Source organism: Podarcis muralis, chromosome 14 (assembly GCF_964188315.1).
Source record: "Podarcis muralis chromosome 14, rPodMur119.hap1.1, whole genome shotgun sequence".
NCBI lineage: Eukaryota > Metazoa > Chordata > Lepidosauria > Squamata > Lacertidae > Podarcis > Podarcis muralis.
This window is the reverse complement of record NC_135668.1, coordinates 53,555,024-53,576,041: the sequence shown is the minus strand read 5'-3', so window position 1 is coordinate 53,576,041 and position 21,018 is coordinate 53,555,024. Positions and strand designations below refer to the sequence as shown.

At 48.3% G+C, this 21,018-nt stretch overlaps 1 protein-coding gene across 1 annotated transcript in view; it reads right to left on the bottom strand.

Moving 5' to 3' along the window:
- Positions 1-1,003: 1,003 nt before the first annotated feature.
- Positions 1,004-21,018, bottom strand: part of FOXK1 (forkhead box K1) — an 85,199-nt gene continuing 65,184 nt past the window's right edge. The window contains exons 3-9 of the mRNA XM_028705627.2: positions 17,656-17,812; positions 15,773-15,919; positions 15,445-15,638; positions 13,495-13,661; positions 12,200-12,481; positions 10,339-10,563; positions 1,004-4,524 (exon numbers count right to left, since the gene is read on the bottom strand). Of these exons, the coding sequence (XP_028561460.2) occupies positions 4,304-4,524; positions 10,339-10,563; positions 12,200-12,481; positions 13,495-13,661; positions 15,445-15,638; positions 15,773-15,919; positions 17,656-17,812 (1,393 nt within the window). The 3' untranslated portion in view covers positions 1,004-4,303. The remainder of the gene's footprint in view (positions 4,525-10,338; positions 10,564-12,199; positions 12,482-13,494; positions 13,662-15,444; positions 15,639-15,772; positions 15,920-17,655; positions 17,813-21,018) is intronic.

Sequence of the window (21,018 nt, the reverse complement as noted above, 5' to 3'; positions counted from 1 at the left end):
GCATTTTCACCTGTACTGTCCTTCCCCCCCCCCAATTATGTTTTTATTGTAATGTTACTGTTCTTAGCCGCCCTGAGCCCAGCTCTGGCCGGGGTATAAATAAAAAATATTATTATTATTATTATTATCTGCCAATCTGAGAGGGAAGGAGGGGCTCTATCTCCGATATCCTATATCAGGGGTGGCCAACTCCCAAAGGATTGTGATCTACTCAGGGCAAAGTTGTTGAGCTATTTTTGAGGAGGAAAGCCCCGTTTTTCGGAGCTCCAGGCTAAAATGCTGCCCATTTTTAAGGAAAAAGGGGAACAGCCGCTCGCCAACAGATTGCTGGGGAAAGAAACAACCTCACTGAGTAAACTCTTGTCTTCCTTTCTGGAAGTCGTGCAACAATCGAGGGCACGGCGGGAATTGATTTTTAGCAACACTAAGGAAAGGGGCCCAGCGATCGACAGCGATCTACCAAAACCTCATGGGGATCTACCAGTAGATCGCAATCGACCTGTTGAACGCCCCTGTCCCATGTCATGCTAAGCCAGGGGTTGTTCTCTCCTGGGGTTAATGCGGAGGAGCAAAATGACAAAGATCAGCCCCCGTTCACGGCAAACCACTAACTATGGTTTACTGCGACGTGTGAACAAGCCTTACAAAGGGGGGGGGGAATGTGCACGACACCCACCCAAAACATGCAGGGAAACGTTCAAAGAGGTGTTGCAATGCTTAAAAATTCAGAGGAATTCAGAAGCACGGCTGGATTTACAAACACGCTTAAATCTTAGGCCTGCCTTTCTTAATAAGGGCCTGCAAACAGGGAAATAAACGGCTTGGAGGAACGCATGGGGTCATGCGCTCGTCCTTACACCCTCTACCAAGCTCAGCACTGAGCAAGATTTGCTCAAATTTGGGCTCTGAAAACCCATTTGAAGTCCCACGGATACAAAGAAACCCTAACAAGCGCCGAGCGGTCGATGTCTTAACCTTCACCCACGGGACGCGGGGACCGGAATCATATTTATTCATTTATTTATTGCATTTATAATTTCACCGTTTTCTCCAAGGAGCTCAAAAGTGGCGCACGTGGTTCTCCTCCCCCCTCGTCATTTAATCCCCACAACAACCCTGTGAGGTAGGCGAGGCGGCGAATGGCCCTCAAGGTCACTCCCAGCGACTTTCGCCGTGTGAGGATTTGGACCCTGGTCTCTGCCGGGCACTAGTCCTGACGCTCTAACCACTACACCACCGCTGTCTCTCATGAGATCCAATGACGAGTCATGAACATTTTTATCCTGCCCTTCCTGCTTGAGGATGCACTCGTAGTTCTCTCCAGTCTCCCCTCTTTCCTTGCCACCCAACCTACCACACAGGGTTGTTAGGAGTGACTGATCTGGCCACCCAGAGAGCAGCATGGCTGAGAAGGAATTTGAACCCAGCTCTCTCCGGACGAGTCTTCTCCAGCAGAAGCTGCCGTCCGAAACAAAGGGCTACCTGAGGTGGCGTCCACTCCTCTTAATGCATAATCTGGGCTCTCAAGGGGCATAGCTGTCAACGTTTCCCTTTTTTAAAGGGAAATTCCCTTATTCTGAATAGGATTCCTCACAAGAAAAGGGGAAAGTTGACAGCTATGTCAAGGTGTGGTGAGCAGTGAGGCAGCACCATCTCTAAAGGTGAACGGTTATTCGATTCCGGTATTTCTCCCTCTCTCAGGCTCGATAGACAGAAACGGCACCAAAAGGTCCCGGCTGGTTACTCCCTCTTAACAAATCCCGACACAGCAAAGCCCTGCCTAGGTTGTTATGTAAGAGGAGGCTGCTGGATCAGGCCCGTGGCCCATCCAGTTCCAGCACTGCCTGTGGGAAAACCACAGGCAGGATACGAGCGCAAGAGCAACTCTCCCCTGAGGCTGTAGCCATGGACGGCTCTTCTCTTCCCTGAATTTGCACCGTGTTAAATCAAGCCTGGAACCAGACATAGATCAGGCATAGGCAAACTCTGGCCCTCCAGATGTCTGTGGGATATTGAACGCCAAGGACTAACAGTAGCAGCAGAGAAAACATGGGTTCCCCTCTTTATTTCCAACTTTATTGAGCACATGAAACTAACCACAATTACCTTTAATTTCTGGCCAGCAAGAAGGGCATTCTCGCTGGCCAGGTTTAATTTAAATCCATCAAACCTCCTTTGGGGAAGGTTCTCAGGCAGGGTGGAAGGAGAAAGAACTTGCCCATGTGTAGACCACCTGGTGGAAACCCTTAAAGGTAAAGGGACCCCTGACCATTAGGTCCAGTTGTGCCCGACTCTGGGGTTGCGGTGCTCATCTCACTTTATTGGTCGAGGGAACCGGCGTGCAGCTTCCGGGTCATGTGGCCAGCATGACTAAGCCGCTTCTGCAGGAGCAGGGACCGAGCAACGGGAGCTCACCCCATCACGGGGATTCAAACTGCCGACCTTCTGATCGGCAAGTCCTAGGCTCTGTGGTTTAACCCACAGCGCCACCCACGGCCCAATATGAAACCCTTACAAATATGGTTTTCAATTGTAAACTATACACTGATCTCCGCCAGCAATTTCTAGATCAACTCTGTATCCCCAAATGGAGGTCATACATTTTCAGAGGTCAGAATCAGAGGTCATACATTTTCTATTACTGGGGAATGATCAGGAGCTCACCAAGTCAGTGGCTAAATATCTCTATTTGGTTTTTTGTTGTCAAAATACACTGCAGACGTCTGATCTCCCTGGAAACCAAGAGATGTGACGATAGACTCCTCTGCCTCCTTTCTTTTAGCAAATGTTTTGTGCCACTGGGGAAGTGGCAATTCTGCACTGATTTGTTTTGGATGTTGTATGTGATGCCAATAAAGGTTTTACGATACAATTCCCATCACCCCTAGCTCACAGGACCAGTGGTCAGGGATGATGGGCACTGGTAGTCCCAAACATCTGGAGGGCCGGAGTTTGCCTATGCCCGCTGTAGATGCCAGAAAATGCAGCCTCACTTATCCCAACCCAGCAAATGTTGAGCATAGAATTATCATAGATTCTGGAGGATCCTCCAGTCCGATGCAGGAAAATGCAGACGTGTCTGTTACGGGGATCGGACCTGCAATCTTGTTGTTGTTATCAGCACCATGCTCTAACCCAGGGGTCCCCAAACTAAGGCCTGCGGGCTGGATAAGGCCCGAGGGACTCGTTTATCCGGCCCGCAGTGACCCCCACCACCCGCTCTTACTGGCGCTGCGTGGCTGCCCACTTCTGGGTCGGTGAAGCACCGGAAATAGCTTGTGCGCATGCACAAGTGTTATTTCCGGTGCACACCCGGGTCAGAGGAGGCCTGTGCACATGCACACATATTTCCAGTGCTCCTCCGACCCAGAAATGCGCCGGAAATAGTGCACACGTATGGGCACATGCTCTCCCACCCTCCGCACGATCGGCGCTGGAGACACCGGCCCGAGACACGGTGAGTTTGCTGACCCCTGCTCTAACCAACTGAACTACCCCCCCCCCACTTAAACCGGTATCCAGGCATCTCTGTGCTGACAGTTTCTCAGTCCCTTGGCTGGGGGGCACGTTCTTTTTTGGGGGGGGGGGAGATGGGGAAGAACACCGTGCGCAGCAATACAATGTTAGAGCATGGGTCAGTTGGTGGGAAGAATGAACAGGCCCACAAGGCTGTTTCTGGGGATACCGGCCAATATAGCCTGCAACGTCTAACTTTTCGCAAAGCCCTTCCCAGCTGGGCTTCCTCTGGATTTCGGGTTTCAAAGCTCGGGGGCAGGGAGGCACATTCCTGTGTGTATGTGTGCGCATACATATATAAAAAGAGGCAGAAGTTATCTTTGGCGATCACAACCTGCCCCAGCCTCCTCCAAAACCACACGTGCCTCTGTCCTGCGTTTAATATGCTCACATACAAAGCCCAATATTTGAGGGAAAGGGAAGGAAATTAACGTGGGGAAAGGGGGGGAAAACCCCAGCAGTCGTACAATCAAATTGTCTGTATTTGTTTCTTTAATCTAAAAAGGAGGTCGGGGGGTTTTGGGTGGGGGGAGAGAGAGAAAAGATCTCCAGAGTAAAAGGCAAAGCAGACTTCTGCGTAGCTGGAGGTTTCGGCCGTTCATTTGGCACCTCGAGACCATCCTGTCCTGTTAAAATCTTAACTTTTGGAAAGGAACTTTAAAAAAACAACAACAACCCAAAAAAGGTGTTACAGATGTAGTTTTTTCTTCTTCTTTCTGTAGAAGAAGAAGAAAGACAATCCCGCAAAGGTCGTGCACTGCGCCTCTTTCAGAGCATCCCGGTTTCCTTATTCGCTGGCCGCCTGTCCTTGTGGAGCCGTGGAAGTGATGACGCTGCCCGTCTGCAAGGGGGCCGCTGTTGCCCCTCTCAGCTCCTCCACCCGAGGCCTCTTGACGTCCGGCTCGCCAGGAGGGTCCTCTTTCGCCGCGGCCTCCGCCGCCTGGCTGACCACGGCCGGAGTGGAGGAACTGGCCTGGGCAGCCAGCAGCTGCAGTGGATTTGTGAGGGCTGGAGGAGGAAAGAGAGGAATGTATTAGATAAAATGCAAAGAAATATACAATAATAAGAGTGCCGTATTTTTCGCTCCCTAAGACGCACCTGACCATAAGACGCACCTAGTTTTTAGAGGAGGAAAGCAAGAAAAAAAATATTCTGCGCAGAGCATGTAAGCGGCTCTCGCTTTTCTTGCTTTAAACCTTTCCGTCCCTCCTCCCGCTTCGCTGAGAAGCCAGCAGAGCAAGAGCGATAGCTGCGCAGCGCCTCTTGTTCTCCTGGCTTCCCAGCAAAGCAGGATGAGGGACGAAAGGGAGCCCTTACAAGGGAGCGCTGAGCACAGCCTGGCAGCGGCTCTTGCTGACTTTTCCGGGAGGTGTGGGAAGGGACAGAGGGCAGCCTGTCAGTCCCTTTTCCCTCCTCAGGGAAAAGCCCCCACATGGCTCTTTAAAGGGAGCGCTGAGCAGAGCCTCCCGCCTGCATTCGCTCCATAAGACGCACACACATTTCCCCTTACTTTTTAGGAGGGGAAAAGTGCGTCTTATAGAGCGAAAAATACAGTACATTGATTTGTGCTGTACTTTTGTACTGTTTTAAGGGACGCGGGTGGCGCTGTGGGTAAAACCACACTGCCTAGGACTTGCCGATCGTATGGTCGGCGGTTCGAATCGCCGCGACGGGGTGAGCTCCCGTCTTTCGGTCCCAGCTCCTGCCCACCTAGCAGTTCGAAAGCACCCTTAAAGTGCAAGTAGATAAATAGGTACCGCTTTATAGCGGGAAGGTAAACGGCGTTTCTGTGTGCTGCGCTGGTGCTGGCTCGCCAGAGCAGCGATATCACACTGGCCACGTGACCCGGAAGTGTCTTCGGATGGCGCCGGCTCCCGGCCTCTAGAGTGAGATGAGCGCACAACCCTAGAGTCTGTCAAGACTGGCCCGTACGGGCAGGGGGTACCTTTGTACTGTTTTATTGTTGTTAGCCGCCCTGAGCCCGGCTTCAGCTGGGGAGGGCGGGATATAAATAAAATTTATTATAAATTTATTATTATTATTGTAAAAAAGGAATATACAACGGGATAGACAGGAAGTCTAGTCTGTTGGTATGCATATGAATTTTTTTGTGGGGGGAGTTGTTTTTGTTTTTTCTTTTTGTTCTTTTTTGTTTGTTTGTTTCATTTTCTTTCTAGGTATACAAAATGTGTATATAATTTTTGTATACACGTTGGAAATTATATTGTAGAAAGTCCTGTAATGTAATACGACGTTTACCAATGTAATATAAACATTTTAACAAATAAATAAAATGCAAATTAAAAAAAAAAAGGAGGACGGAGAGAGAGAGGAAGAAGAGCGTTAGCCTCGCCGACACTGATTTTGTAAACGCACAAGACGCGTTTAAAACTACCTCTTCAGGGAACTGTAAAATAACTAAAAATTATTGTGAAATGATTTTATAATGAAATGAATGTTTAACAGTGGTGTCCAAACCTTTTTCAAAGAGGGCCAGATTTGATGAAGTGAAGGGCCGTGAGGGCCGACCAAAGTTGTTGACCTTTTTATAGGATGGTAGTTGGTGTGGCTTTTTTAAAGATTCTACCCCAGGAAATAAATGGCTGGGGAGACCCAGTCAGATGAGCAAGGTATGTATGCATGTATGTATGTATGTATGTATGTATGTATGTATAAATAAATAAATAAAATTTAATTTAGAGAATGCAATATCAAGGTATAACAAAACAAGCAGGAGAAAGCAATATGTTAAAAACCAGATGCAGTTGAGGGAAGTCGCCGGGGTGGGGAGGGGGAAATTCAGTATTTTTCTTTGTATTGGACATATTATTGTGATGAAGATGAAAATGTAAAACTCAATATATATATATTTTTTAAAAAGAACTCTCTCTACATATTGCACTTGTTTCTTCTATTGCTTTCTCATCTTGGACGCCACTTTTCCACAGGGAGCCAGCTGTCCCCCAAAGGGGCTGGCAACCGATACTTGAACCATCGGAAAACACAGAGTGTTGGAAATACAATTGCAAGCCAAACACACAGAGCGCTCCAGTACATTCAACAAAAAAAAAATCAACAATTTGGCACATGCAGAATTAATTTAGTATTATAAACAAACGAACACGTCCCCTCCAAACAATTCAAGCTTAAGTACACAAACAGAAAGCAAAAGAAGTGTTAACCCAGGGCTTTTTTTTCCAGCTGGAACTCAGTTCTGGCACCTCTTAAGTGGGCACCATAAGAGAACAAGAGAGGCGTTCATGTTGAGTTCCGGCACCTCTTTTCCTAGAAAAACAGCACTGTGTTAACCAACGCTAATCCATAGTTATCCATGTGGATCGTTCATCCAACCCTTGCCTTACATTAAGTCAAAAGTTAATTATTTAATAATAATAATAATAATAATAATAATAATAATAATAATAATTTGTTATTTGTACCCCACCCATCTGGCTGGGTTTCCCCAGCCACTCTGGGCAGCTTCCAACAAAGACTAAAAATACATTAAAATGTCACACATTAAAAACTTCCCTGAACAGGGCTGCCTTCAGATGTCTTCTAAATGTCAGGTAGTTGTTTATCTCTTTGACATCTGATGGGAGGGCGTTCCACAGGGAGGGCGCCACTACCGAGAAGGCCCTCTGCCTGGTTCCCTGTAACTTGGCTTCTCGCAATGAGGGAACCGCCAGAAGGCCCTCGGCGCTGGACCTCAGTGTCCGGGCAGAACGATGGGGGTGGAGACGCTCCTTCAAGTATACTGGGCCGAGGCCATTTAGGGCTTTCAAAGTCAGCACCAACACTTTGAATTGTGCTTGGAAACGTACTGGGCGCCAATGTAGGTCTTTCAAGACCGGTGTTATATGGTCTCGACAGCCACTCCCAGTCACCAGTCTAGCTGCCGCATTCTGGATTAATTGCAGTTTCCAGGTCGCCTTCAAAGGTAGCCCCACGTAGAGCGCATTGCAGTAGTCCAAGCGAGAGATAACTAGAGCATGCACCACTCTGGCAAGACAGTCCATGGGCAGGTAGGGTCTCATCCTGCACACCAGATGGAGCTGGTAAACAGCTGCCCTGGACACAGAATTGACCTGTGCCTCCATGGACAGCTGTGAGTCCAAAATGACTCCCAGGCTGCGCACCTGGTCCTTCAGGGACAGAGTTACCCCACTGAGGACCAGGGAGTCCTCCACACCAGCCCACCCCGTCCCCCAAGAACATAATTTATTGTTATTATTAGTATTATTACCCGCTCTTCGCCCTAAGGTTCTTCCCTTGGGCAGCAAAATGTGGAGCTACCACAAAAAAAGGCTCTACCAAACCAATTTCTCGAAAAGAAGGCGCCCAAGGAGAACAGGGACTTGTCCTGATGAGCAGAATTAAAGCCCTGAGAGAACGCAATCCCACAACACAGATAAGCGAGCATTAATGTAATTATCAATACTTATCTGCCAGCAAGTGGTGTTAAAATCAGCAGGGCCCACTTCTGGGCGAAGGTTGTTAGGATTTCATCGTCAAGAGGGGAATTAAGTTCTCAGTGGTGCAAAAGGGAAAAGAAACAGTCTCTTTAATCTTCACCTTCCCCCTCGCAGCGGAATGGGTGCTTCTCGATGGAGATTTGCTAATCACCACTTTCGGCTCGCTGAAGTAATTCCAGGCAATTCCAGGTGATTGTTCAAGGGCTTCAAGCACAATGAGCAATTACCTGGTGCCCTATGCTTCCATCAGGCCTCGTTGGACAGCAGAGGGGCTGTTGGAAGGTTTTGCTTTTTAAAATCTTGTTACCAACACACGTTGTGCGGCGGAGGCGAAAATATGAATTAGCCAGCTTTCCTCTTGCTTGGAAAACAAAGAGGCTGCAACGTCACAAGGACAGAAACACACGCCGGAACCACAAGCCCACCAGGCTGAGACCCTACTTGCCTGTGGATTTTCTTGCCGGAGTGGTGCATGCTCTGGTTATCTCCCGCTTGGACTACTGCTATGCGCTCTACATGGGACTCCCTTTGCAGGTGGCCCAGAAACTACAATTAATCCAGAATGCGGCAGCATTGGGGACTAGGAGCGGCCGCTGAGACCACATAACACCGGTCCTGAAAGACCTACATTGGCTCCCAGTATGTTTCCGAGCACAATTCAAAGTGTTGGTGCTGACCTTTAAAGTCCAGTATATCTGAAGGAGCGTCTCCACCCCCATCGTCCAGCCCGGACACTGAGGTCCAGCTCCGAGGGCCTTCTGGCGGTTCCCTCCCTGCAAGAAGCCAAGTTACAGGGAACCAGGCAGAGGGCCTTCTCGGTAGTGGCGCCCGCCCTGTGGAACGCCCTCCCATCAGATGCCAAGGAAATAAACAACTACAGTGGAACCTCTACTCATTTATGGAATCCGTTCTGGAGGTCCGTTCGTGAGTCGATCCAGGTTGCTGGTAGAAGCGCCATTCTGCGTGTGGGCATTCAGCGGCAGCGCCATTCTGCGCATATGCAGACGGCGGCAGCCGCTTCTGTGTGTGCGCAAATCGCGGCAAACCCGGTATTTACTTCTGGATTTGCCGCGGTCACAAGTCGAATTGTTCGCGAGTAGGGGTGGTGGTAAGTCAAGGTTCTACTGTATCTGACTTTCAGAATACATCTGAAGGCAGCCCTGTTTAGGGAAGCTTTTAACATTTGATGAATTATTGTATTTCAATATTTTGCTGGAAGCTGCCCCGAGTGGCTGGGGAAACCCGGCGAGATGGATGTGATATAAATAATAGATTATTATTATTATTATTATTATTATTATTATTATTATTAACCCTTGCGCTCAGCTAAAGTGGCACTTGGGGGGGGGGGCCCTAAAACCAATCACTGTGACACAAATTGTTAAGGGTCATTACAGAGATCTCCAAAGGGTCCTCTCCAAACTGAGCAAATGGGGGGGTAAAATGGGAAATGCAATTCCGAGTAAGCGTGTGCAAATCGATGGGTGCACGTCAAGGAAAAGGATTTTAATGTCGCATATATTCCCGTGGGGTCTGGACTGCAGGTGAGCAACCAGAAATGAGGCCAAGGGGACATAATGGAGAGCTCAAGGGCGATGTTGACGCAGTGTTGGTTACTGGAAGAAAACTGCTAGGATCATTATATGGTTCCAAAAATCTATGGGTCGACCGCATTTGCAATACTGTGTCCAGTTTGGGTTGCCTTGCCTCAAAAAGGAGATTGAAGGGTTGGGAAAGGCTGCAGTTTATTAAAAAAGGCAAGACAGAGGAGAGACGTGATGGAAGTTTGTAAAATTATTAAGGGCGTGCAGAAAGTGGCAGAGAAATGCTTTCCTCCCTCTCTCCTAAAACTGGAACTTGTGGAAATTCAATGGAGCTGAAGGTTGGGAGATTCAGGGCATAGAAAAGAAAGCACTTCTTCAGGCAACACACAGTTAAATCTATGGAACTCACTTCTGCAGGGACAGCTGCCAACCTGTCTGACTTAAACAGAACTGGGCAAATTCATTGAAGAGGGGAAGGCTATCAATGGCTGCTAGCCACAAAGGCTATGCTCTGCCTCAACTGTCGGAGGCGATATGCTGTGGTGTTTCCAGAGCCGGGGTGCCACAGCAGAAAAGGCCCTGTCCCAAGAGGCTCGTGTAGGGCCTCCGGCGGAGCTTCTCCTGCTGATCTCAGGAGCAGACAGGATGAGACAGGAAGAGGCACTCCTCCCAGTATCGCTTCTGTGGCTGAAGAGTGCGGCCCAGACCTCGAGGCCTGAAGACAGATGCCACGGACAACGGGGTTCGTCCCGGGAACCCCAGGTGCACCAGGGCAATGGAGAGAAGAGGGAGGGATGGCCTACCGTAAGCGCTGCCAGACAGGCTGTTGCTGGGCACGGCATGCTTCCCGTTCTGCGTCACTGCCCGGACGGGGAGCTGGTGTTGCCCAATGGTCATGGGCGCTGCTTGCTGGAGGATGGTGACTGTTTGCCCCGGGACCCCCTGGGCCATCTGACTGGCCACGGTTTGAATAACTCGGCTGGCAGTGGGGATTGCAGCAAACGCAATGGTTGGCTTCTCATCCATTCCTGCAGAAGAGAGAAAGAATCAATTGTTGACCTGGCCGTTCATTCCGGGAAGAGCCAGAGAACTGTGCTGAATTGTCCCTGTTATTCAACATGCAGCCTCGTGGGCCTGTTTCCTCCACCCTGTTTCGTTTCTTACTCCCTTCCTCTGGATGAGCGGTGCGGAAATATTATTTTTAGTAACCCCTGCAATTTCCACCAGTGCCTCTGCAGGGAAGGGAGAGACAGAGGGCATGCCTCACACCCCCATCTCTCAAAGTGAGCCGCAGTAAAAGTTCTCCTTTCCGAGTTCAAGTGAAATGAACGCTGATTGATTCCAGAGGACATCTTATTTATTTACTTGCTTTCTTTGCCTCCGCGGAGACAGAAAGGCCTGACTTTGGGCTATCTGTCAGAGCAGCAGCAAAATCACATAGATGCTCAGGACAACAGAGAGTTATTTGGACAACTAAATTTATGTGATGTAATATTGCTTTGAGAGGACTGGATTTACAGCTCTGCAGTTTCGCCTTTGGTTAATTATTCATCCGATCTATTCTGTATTAAATACCAGGGTCTCCCTGCTGAAATACGAGAGGCAGATGTCAGAAGACACACCAGTCCAGGCCAGGGTTTCCTTGAAATGAACTTCCGATCCGATTGTTTTAGCTGTTATGCTTCTTTCTTTTAATTAAGGAGGTCTCAATGCTATTGTGCATTTTAATAACGGACTGATTTTACAGTTGTAAAAAAAGGTAAAAAGGTAAAGGACCCCTGGCCAGTTAAGTCCAGTCAACGGGGAATTTGGGGTGTGGCGCTCATCTCGCTTTCAGGCCGAGAGAGCCGGCGTTTGTCCACAGACAGCTTTTCTGGTCAGGTGGCCAGCATGACTAAACCGCTTCTGGTGCAACGGGACACCATGACAGAAACCAGTGCGCACGGAAACACCGTTTACTTTCCAGCCGCAGTGGTACCTATTTATCTACTTGCACTGGCATGCTTTCGAACTGCTAGGTTGGCAGGAGCAGGGACCGAGTAACGGGAGCTCACCCCGTCGAGGGGATTCGAACTGCTGGCCTTCTGATCGGCAAGCCCAAGAGGCTCAGTGGTTTAGACCACAGAGCCACCCGTGTCCTATTTACAGTTGTAAACCACCTAGAAAACACTTTGGCATATAAGTGGTAGATAAATGAAATTATTATTATTATTATTATTATTATTATTATTATTGACTTGTAGAGCAAATGTCAAATGGAGCAAAGCCTCTACAGCTCTGTGTTTCCAGTCCATATGCTACAAATGAAGGACGCTATCGTTAAATCCCTTATGAAGAGAGTTTGCCCACATGCTTGAAGATGTACCCCACTCCTAACTGGTTTGCCTAATCCGCAAGGACTCGAGGGTAGCCTTGTTCCAAGATTTAAATCTCTTGGCCGACAGATGGATTGGGCACTTGATTAATTTTAAAAGGGCATTGGATGCCAACCAGCCAAAGGCCTGGCTAAACAGGAACGTTTTCACCTGGCACCTAAAGGCGTAGAATGAAGGTGCCAGCTGAATCTCCCTGGGTTTTTTTGTGAGTTTACCAAAGCAGTTTGCAAAAGGATAGGTAGAAGTGTTCCCCGTGGGGAACCCACATCCCGTCAGAGTGCTACTCTACCTCTGGTCTCACCAGCCAGGTCCAAGACGGCTCCAGCTGCTTCGTGGGTGCCTGCGGCCGGCACCTGGTTGGTCAGTATGTACCCATTGGCCGAGTTGGCGGAGGTGGTGACCACCCTGACCATGGTGACCGTGGGGGCCTGCTGGACGACGTGGATGGCATGCCCCGAAGGCTGCTGAGAGGTCACGATGGAGGCTGGCATGTAGGCCACTGGCTTGGCCACGAGGGCCGAGGGCCGGGGAGGGAGGGCCATGATCACCGGCTGGGCACTCACGGGCGAGCCTGGGAAGAAAAGGAAAAGGGAAATTGGAAATTCGACCCCAAGAACACCAGCGCTCAGGTAAAGCAGGGCAGCTGCTGGGCTCCAACTCCTGTCCGCTGCAGCTCAATGACTCTGAGACAGCAATGGCGAACCTTCATTACAGACCGAGTGCCCAAACTGCAACAAAAAACCCACTTATTTATCGCTGTTGTAATAAATAATCCTTCATAAAAGTTATTGCATTACATTCTTCATTAAATTATCTTTCGGTTGATATATAATTTTATAATAAACTCAGTGCTTTTTTTTCCTTAAAAAAATGTTTAGGGATACTCTCATTTTGACTCAAGAAAATCACCACTGGGGAGAAAATAAATACAGTTCAAATGAGGGAAAATAAATACAACGGATTTCTTTTCCTGTTAGATTCACAAAATGTGTAGGGGGATGCGTCCCCTTGTGTCTCCACAGAAAAATAGCACTGGTGTTACTCCAAAACAAAGTTCCTTTGGCTGCCGTTGGATTGCAGCCTCCACAGAATGAATTCTTCATGGAATGAAATCATGAGATTCAGAGAATCTCATATATGGATATGGTAAAAGTTTTTCCCCCTTTATTATTTTGAATTTGTTCTTTTAAAAACCAATAAAAAATATTATAACCCCCCAAACCCCAAATATTTAAAACTTTTTTTAAAAATCTGCAGTGGGCTGAAAGGAGATTAAAATACAGACCAGCATTCTGTGTATCTCTGCACCAAAATGATTCTAGCAGGCGCCAAAAAGAGTACGAGCTGTGACCATTTTGCGCGCTTCCAATTGACGTGCGGATCGTTTTGGACTCAGAAGAGGGTGGGTTTATGCATGCAAGTACCAGGAACACCCTCCCCCCCCGTGCAAGTCTTGGGTTGCCTATACAAAGAAGGGGCCTGCGTGAGGTCAATGGGCGGGGAGTTCCCAAGGGCAGCTGCTGCCACACCAAATAATGTAATTAATTCCTTCTCTCCTGCAAAGAAACGCCGCAATTTACTCACCGGGGGCGCTCTGCGAATACCGATACTCTGGGACAGAGGCTAGTTTTGAGCCGAAGTCGTGGTCGTGCGGAATGGGCGACCCCTCCCTGGACAGGCACTCTGGGGTCTGTAGGCCACTGGTGTGGGGCGACAGCAGGCCAGGGTGAGTCGGAGATGCAGGGGCACTCCTGGAAGGCAAGGAGGCAGTGAGACAAAGGCGAGGGCAGCGGGAGGTTCAGCTAAGGCGCCTAGTTGTGTGCTCATTCAGGTGTCCTACATGCCAGGAAATGAAATCCCTGCAGATCTGTTGTCTAAGGTTGTTAACAGAGAACAACTTAAGGTTTATGTACAGAGGTGGCAATTGGGTTGAACCACAGGTACTACAGGTTACACCAGTGTTTCCCAACCTTGGGCCTCCAGCTGTTTTTGAACTACAATTCCCATCATCCCTGACCACTGGTCTTGCTAGCTAGGGATGATGGGAGTTGTAGTCCAAAAACAGCTGGAGGCCCAAGGTTGGGAAACACTGCGTTACACGGAAAAGGGGGAGGATGTTAGGATATAGTTCCGTTCCACCCTAAAAGGCAACAGGCATGACACTTGTGTGTCATATGCCTGTTTACTTCCAGCACAGGCTTGCTGGGAACTTCCGTTTGTATATTGCTTTTGCTTGGACACGAAGGGAAGCAGACATGTTTTTCCCTTTGTTCCTGAACTATGCTGAATAAACGCCTGTAAATAATGCTTACACATGTCTCTGTTTGCCACTTCCGTTGTGAGAAGTTATTCACTCTGCTGATAAGAGCGTGCCAAGTCTCTAAAGGTCTCTGAGGCTTGTGTCGCTGATAGATGCTGTTCCAGGAACTGGAGTTCGCCCGGCTGCCGGTTGGAGCCAGCTGGGGGCCTGCCAAATGCCCCCGTCTCCCCGGACGCATCCCAACAGGCACTAGGAGAGCCGGCTGCTGGACTAGATGGGACTTGCTGGATTTTCCTTCATTTGTGTGGGTCTGGTGACTGTGTGAATCACGCAACCAGAATCACAGCGCAGAGCAGCCGCATCCCTGCAACTCTGGAGAACCTCACCCATTTACTTTACAAACAGTTGGGCCTGATGAGCATTTACTGTTCCCAACCCTAATCCTACGGAAAGTCATCTAATTGGATTTTAATTTGGTCCTGACTTGTTTTTAGGAGGTAATTTAATTATTGTTAGCTGCCCTGAGCCCGGTTTCAGCCGGGGAGGGCAGGATACAAATAAAAGCAAATGTATGAATGAATGAATGAATGAATGAAGAAAGAAAGCCAAGGTTCCAGTCCTCACCGTGACCACAGTTGCTGAGTTTTGTAACTTAATGCCCTCTGTTTCATTTGCTAAGCAGCCTAAAGGAATATTCAAAGCTTAGGCCCACCTTCTTTGGCCTTAAGCACAGTGGCTGGGGATGATGGGAATTTTAGCACACTAACACGTGGCAGGCACCAGTTTGGGGTATGCTGGCCAGACACCAAAGTTTGAGCTGTTAACGTGTTAAAAACAAACAAACAAACAAACAAACAAACAAACAAACAAGCAAGCAAGCAAGCAAGCAAGCAAGCAAGCAAACAAACAAACAAACAGGACATGGGGGCCTTCTTGGTGTTGGCTGCTCCCAGATTCTGGAACTCCCTCCCTGGGGAAGCCAGACCGGCTCCCTCCTTGCTGTCCTTCTGCAAGCAGGTGAAAACCTTTCTGATTCTAAGAAGCTTTTGGGAACTGAGTGTTTCTAAGGAGCGAGCTGGCACTATGATGTTTTCCACCTGTAGGTTTTAACAGATCACACAAGAGCTTTAATTCTATTGATGTTTAATTGCTTTTTATTGACTGCCTCCCCCCACCCCAATGTTTTTTAGCTATTTTATCTGTAAGCCACCCTGAGTGCCCATGTCAGAGGAAAAGACGGGATATAAACAACAACAACAAGAAGAACAACTTACCGGGATGAGAGAGGCCCGAAGGGGGTTCGGAAGCAGGACACCCCCCTCTGCCTCCGTTTCCGGAAGGCCTGCTCCACCAGTTTGCCTTCGGAGGGGGGATCTATCCTCCAGAACGAGCCCTTCCCAGGCTCCTCCTGGGAACGCGGGACTTTAATAAAATAGCGGTTCAAGGAAAGGTTGTGCCGAATGGAATTCTGCGGGGAGAAAGAGGCAGGAGGATGACGACCCCAAAGCCAAGCGGTGGATTGAATTTTGTTTCGAGCGAGACCGAGAGCTCCACCTCCGCAGAAACCCCCCCTCCACCCCCCCGGGCAAGGCGCTTGCTCACCTGCCAGCCTTTATCCGCCGTCCTGTAATACGGGTAATGCTTGGTGATGTGGGCATAGATGCCACTTAGTGTTAACTGCCGGTCCTGGGCCGACGAGATAGCTTGGACAATCAGCTGGGCGTAGGAGTACGGAGGCTTGGACTCATCCTGCAGGAGGGCGGCACAAAAGACAGGCGCGCAAGGGAGTTTATATATCTATATATCTATATATAAATTTTTATTGGTTTCCTTTAAACAACATTTCCAACATTACAAAAAGAAACATAAAAAACCCTATTTGTTCCTCCGAGCTTACGACTTCCTTCCTTCCCTTCCACAGGTATCCCATATCAAATCCAATCGCACAATTTAACTCTTTACTATATATCCTCATTGTAGGATTTACTTCAATCCTGCTGGTGTCTTCAAATTTTTGCAATTACGCAAAGGAGTTTTTGGTGGCACAGCAGCTCATTAACTGTTTGGGGGAGATTTTGCTGAGCACAACGGCAGCTGGCAAGGCAGATGCGTCCCAAGGCAAGAGCAAACAACCCTTCTGTGTCCCCACCCCCCACCCAATGAAAGTTTCGCAGTGGAAAATCCCCTATATCTCTGCTTCTAAGGCCAAACCGTGATTCCTCCACGTGACCCAACAGCCACTGATGGAGAAGCTCTGTTTTGCTTTTTTAATTGCATAAAGTCTTCTCACGATTAAAGCAACAGGCGTGGGTCGTGCCCTGTTTGCAGGCTTCCCAAAGGCACTGATGCCGGACCAGGTGGAGCTTTGATCTGATGCTGGAGAGAAATTCTTGTGCCGATGCCTCTTATAACGCCTCTCACAGAGGCAACCTCTGATATTTTAACCAGCAGAGATTTGAACCTGTTTTTTAAAATCCTTTAAACAAGCCTTTAAGCAGATGTTGAATGACCACCTGTCGTGGATGCTTGAGGTGCGATTCCTGCCCTTGGGGGCCCCTCGAATTCTGCAGTTCTATGACATTGCACTTCTGCTTATAAAAACTGCTTTCTTCTTGTCTTTTTTCCTGATGCAGTGCGTTCAAGATACAGTGGTACTTTAGTTCTTGAACTTTATCTGTTCTGGGAGTCCGTTTGACTCCTGAAACCGTTCGAAAACCAAGGCATGGCTTCTGATTTGCTGCAGGATCTTCCTGCACTCAATCACAAGCCGCGTCAGACGTTCGGCTTCCGAAAAATGCTTGCAAACTGGAACACTTACTTCCGGGTTTGCAGTGTCCGGGAGCCAATTTGTCCAGGAGCCAAGCCATTCGAGAACCAAGGTACCACTGTACACTGGTTGCGAACGGGATCCGTTCCGGAGGCCCATTCGCAACATGAGCAGAACACAACCCACGTCTGCGCGTGTCACAATTCTGCATGTCATTTTGCGCATCTGCGCATGTGGCAAAACCCGGAAGTAACCCTTTCCGGTACTTCTGGGTTGCCGCGGGACGTAACCTGAAAACGCTCAACCTGAAGCAAATGTAGCATGAGGTATGACTGTATTGCAATTCCAACTTTTATCTTATTTAAGAGCGATGGTTTCAACCAGCAAAGGAGAAAAGCTGAGATTGCCATCGAGTCGAACACCCTTGCAGCTTTTGCAAGACCCCCTCGAGAGAGAGACCTTGTATGCAATGTTACGCCAACCTGCCTGGCTGGACAGGAGAAGCAGCTCTCGCTCGACCCTCGAGGGGAATCCTTTGGCAGGAATGCATCTACAATTTACTCAACTGTCTGGTACCGGAACCAGGGAGCCCACCCCATCGCGACCCTAGAGGGGAGGAAGTGACAGCTGAGCTGCCGCCGTTAGCAGTGATTAATGGAACGCCGGGCTCCCCGGCCTTTGCAAGGATGCAGAAGAAGAGGGGAAGGTTTCGTGGTACCTTTGGGCTGTCTCCGCCAGATGCATCCGCCTGCTGCTCAGACGTTGCCTTGGCCGCATATTCCGCCACCAGCTGCAGGTCCGAGGTAATATTCTGTGCAAAGCGGTATCCTGAGGAGCCAGCGCCACGCGGACTGGCTGGGCACGAGTTGGGAACACTGTGGAGAAAAAGCAATAATAATAATAATAATAATAATAATTTATTATTGGCAAAATTGACAATGAAACGAAGAGGAAGAGAGGATAATGAATTTAACGATGCCTTATGAGGAACGGCTAAGGGAGCTGGGCATATTTAGCCTGGAGAAGAGGAGGTTAAGGGGTGATATGATAGCCATGTTCAAATATATAAAAGGATGTCACATAGAGGAGGGAGAAAGGCTGTTTTCTGCTGCTCCAGAGAAGCGGACACGGAGCAATGGATCCAAACTACAAGAAAGAAGATTCCACCTAAACATTAGGAAGAACTTCCTGACAGTAAGAGCTGTTCGACAGTGGAATTTGCTGCCAAGGAGTGTGGTGGAGTCTCCTTCTTTGGAGGTCTTTAAGCAGAGGCTTGACAACCATATGTCAGGAGTGCTCTGATGGTGTTTCCTGCTTGGCAGGGGGTTGGACTCGATGGCCCTTGTGGTCTCTTCCAACTCTATGATTCTATGATTCTAAGGAAGATTGGAAGGGCTTTATTGCATATATACAGAAGCAATGTACACAGGTTAACACATCAGCGTTCCAAAACCAAGGCACACTTTCCCATAGAAAGTAATGCAAAGCGGATTAATCCGTTCCAGACTTTAAAAAACAACAACCCCTAAAACAGCAATATAACATGAATTTTACTATCTAACGAGACCACTGATCCATAAAATGAAAGCAATCAACAATGTACTGCAGTCACACAATCAATCAATCATTGGCTGAACTGGGTTCCACACAGTCACAAAAAACAAAAGAGCCACAAAAACAGACAGATCACAGCGTAACACTCAAACCAGAAGCATAACACTCAAACCGGAGCACGTTTGGCTTCTGAAAAAAGTTCACAAACCGAACACTTCTGTGTTTGCAGAGTTTGGGTTCCAAGTTGTTTGAGTACCAAGGAACTACGGTACCACTGTACGGTGATTTATTAAATTTGTATATTGCCCTTCATCTGTATATCACAGAATAAAAACACAAGATAAAAAACACAGAATACGTAATAAAAACAAGAACAGAAAAACACCCCCCAAACCAATGAACTCCCCCTCTCCCATTTAAAAAGGGGTAAAAGATGTCAATCAGGTCAAAGGCCTTGTTGAAGACAAACGTTTTCTCCTGGTGATATATAATGAGGGCACCAGGCAACCCCCCCCCCCCAGTATAGCATCGCACAAACAGGGAGCCACTGCAGAAAAGGCCCCGTTCTTGTGTTGCCATCCTTGGGACTTTTAAGCATTCAGGTCCCAAGTAGTTTACGGCTTTATAAACCATCATAGAAATGGAACAGTGATGTATCCCATGGCTAATCCCTGCAATTTCTCCAGAAAAGCTCAGGAGCAGCATCCACCACAATCTTATTCTCAAGAGAACCCCACCAGGTACGCTGGCTGGGCAAGTCACTGAGCCAAGATCGCCCAGGAAATCTTTGAAACCGGGTCCCACTGCTCGCAGACCAACGTTAAAATCAACAGACAAGGAGGCTGGATTTCCTGACCGGCTAAATAATGCAGAACCACCCTCAAAATGTATCTGGGCAGCCCATGTCCCTCTTAGTGTTTCTCCTGGGAATCTCAGCTCTGCCCTCCCGATTGCAGAAATTAATATATATGAAAAGTGACGGAAATGAACGAAGCCACCGCTTGTTCAATATTCATCATTTCTCCAGTCCGTATCTTCAGAGTTTTCTCGGGGGCTTTCAAGAAATGTTTTAATACCTTGCTGCCCTCAAATACTGGAAAAGTAATTACCGCGGGGGTCTGCCAATTACTGCTTGCCTTTTATCCTATTCACGAGGACGACATACAAATCTTGTGCCCTGAAGACTCCCGCTCCACCCTGACCTGGTTTCAATGTGGCCCTCTGAGCTGGACGACTGACCCAGTCCTGGAACGAAGAAATCCTAAAAGTGACCAGGTGAAGATTCAGCGACACGGAGGAAAACCTCGGAAACCCAGACCTCGAGTCTGCCACAATATTCCGTGTTTTTCTGCAAAGATCAGAGCAGATACATATATGCCTGTAGAGGTGCAACCTCTCCAGGGTTCAGGCCAGGTTCCTGAGTGTATCAGCACCAGCTTCCATGGCATTAGGTACCACCTACAGGTAAGAATAGGGATGCGGGTGGCGCTGTGGGTTAAACCACAGAGCCTAGGACTTGCCAATCAGAAGGTTGGCGGTTCGAATTGCCGCAACGGGGTGTCCCTGCTCCTGCCCACCTAGCAGTTCGAAAGCACGTCAAAGTGCAAGTAGATAAATAGGTACCGCTCTGGTGGGAAGGTAAACGGCGTTTCCTTGTGCTGCTCTGGTTTGCCAGAAGCGGCTTAGTCATGCTGGCCACATGACCTGGAAGCTGTAAGCCGGCTCCCTCGGCCAATAAAACGAGATGAGCGCCACAACCCCAGAGTCGGCCACGACTGGACCTAATGGTTAGTGGTCCCTTTACCTTTACCTTACAGGTAAGAATTAAGGTGAGTCCCCTTCTCTGGGCTGAGATGGATTCGAAGGGAGGCTTAGACCCCACAGTTAATCCACTGGGTAGGGTTTATTTCGTATCCCACGTTGTGGCCCCACTGGCCTTTGATTGCGGTAAGGGGGTCTTGGGAGTAGCATTGTGTATATTGTGAATCGGTCCAGGGCTTTATTAAGAGAAAGGGGGACACTTACAGCAAACCAGCCTGCTAGGTCTCTGAGTGTTTACAGATAGACACTGCAGCAAGGAGATGGTTTGTCCAGACCCAAGGGAACACTGATATATTCCTTATAACATCAAGCATAATATATCACTTTGGCCAGGACTTCCCAGGACTTCTGACTGGTAGGACTGGGCGATATATCCATGTATCATCCCAAACCAGTTTGAAGTCCATATCGTGATTATCGGTTTCATGGTTTTTGACCTGGTGGATATATTGTGAATCAGGGCTGGGCAATATATTGTCAAAAACTGGTTTCAAGCACATATCATGATATGGTTTCATGATTTTTGATGTGTGCGCGCCACACAAAATGACTATGTGGGAAAAACTTTGAAGTCAGTCAAGGCCCCTATTAAGCTCCAAGCTTATTTCAGACCTTGTGATATATTAGTGTATCACAACGTTTAGCTGGTGATATATCACGAAGTTGAATAACAGCTTCATCTTTATTTCAGACGTGATATATCAGC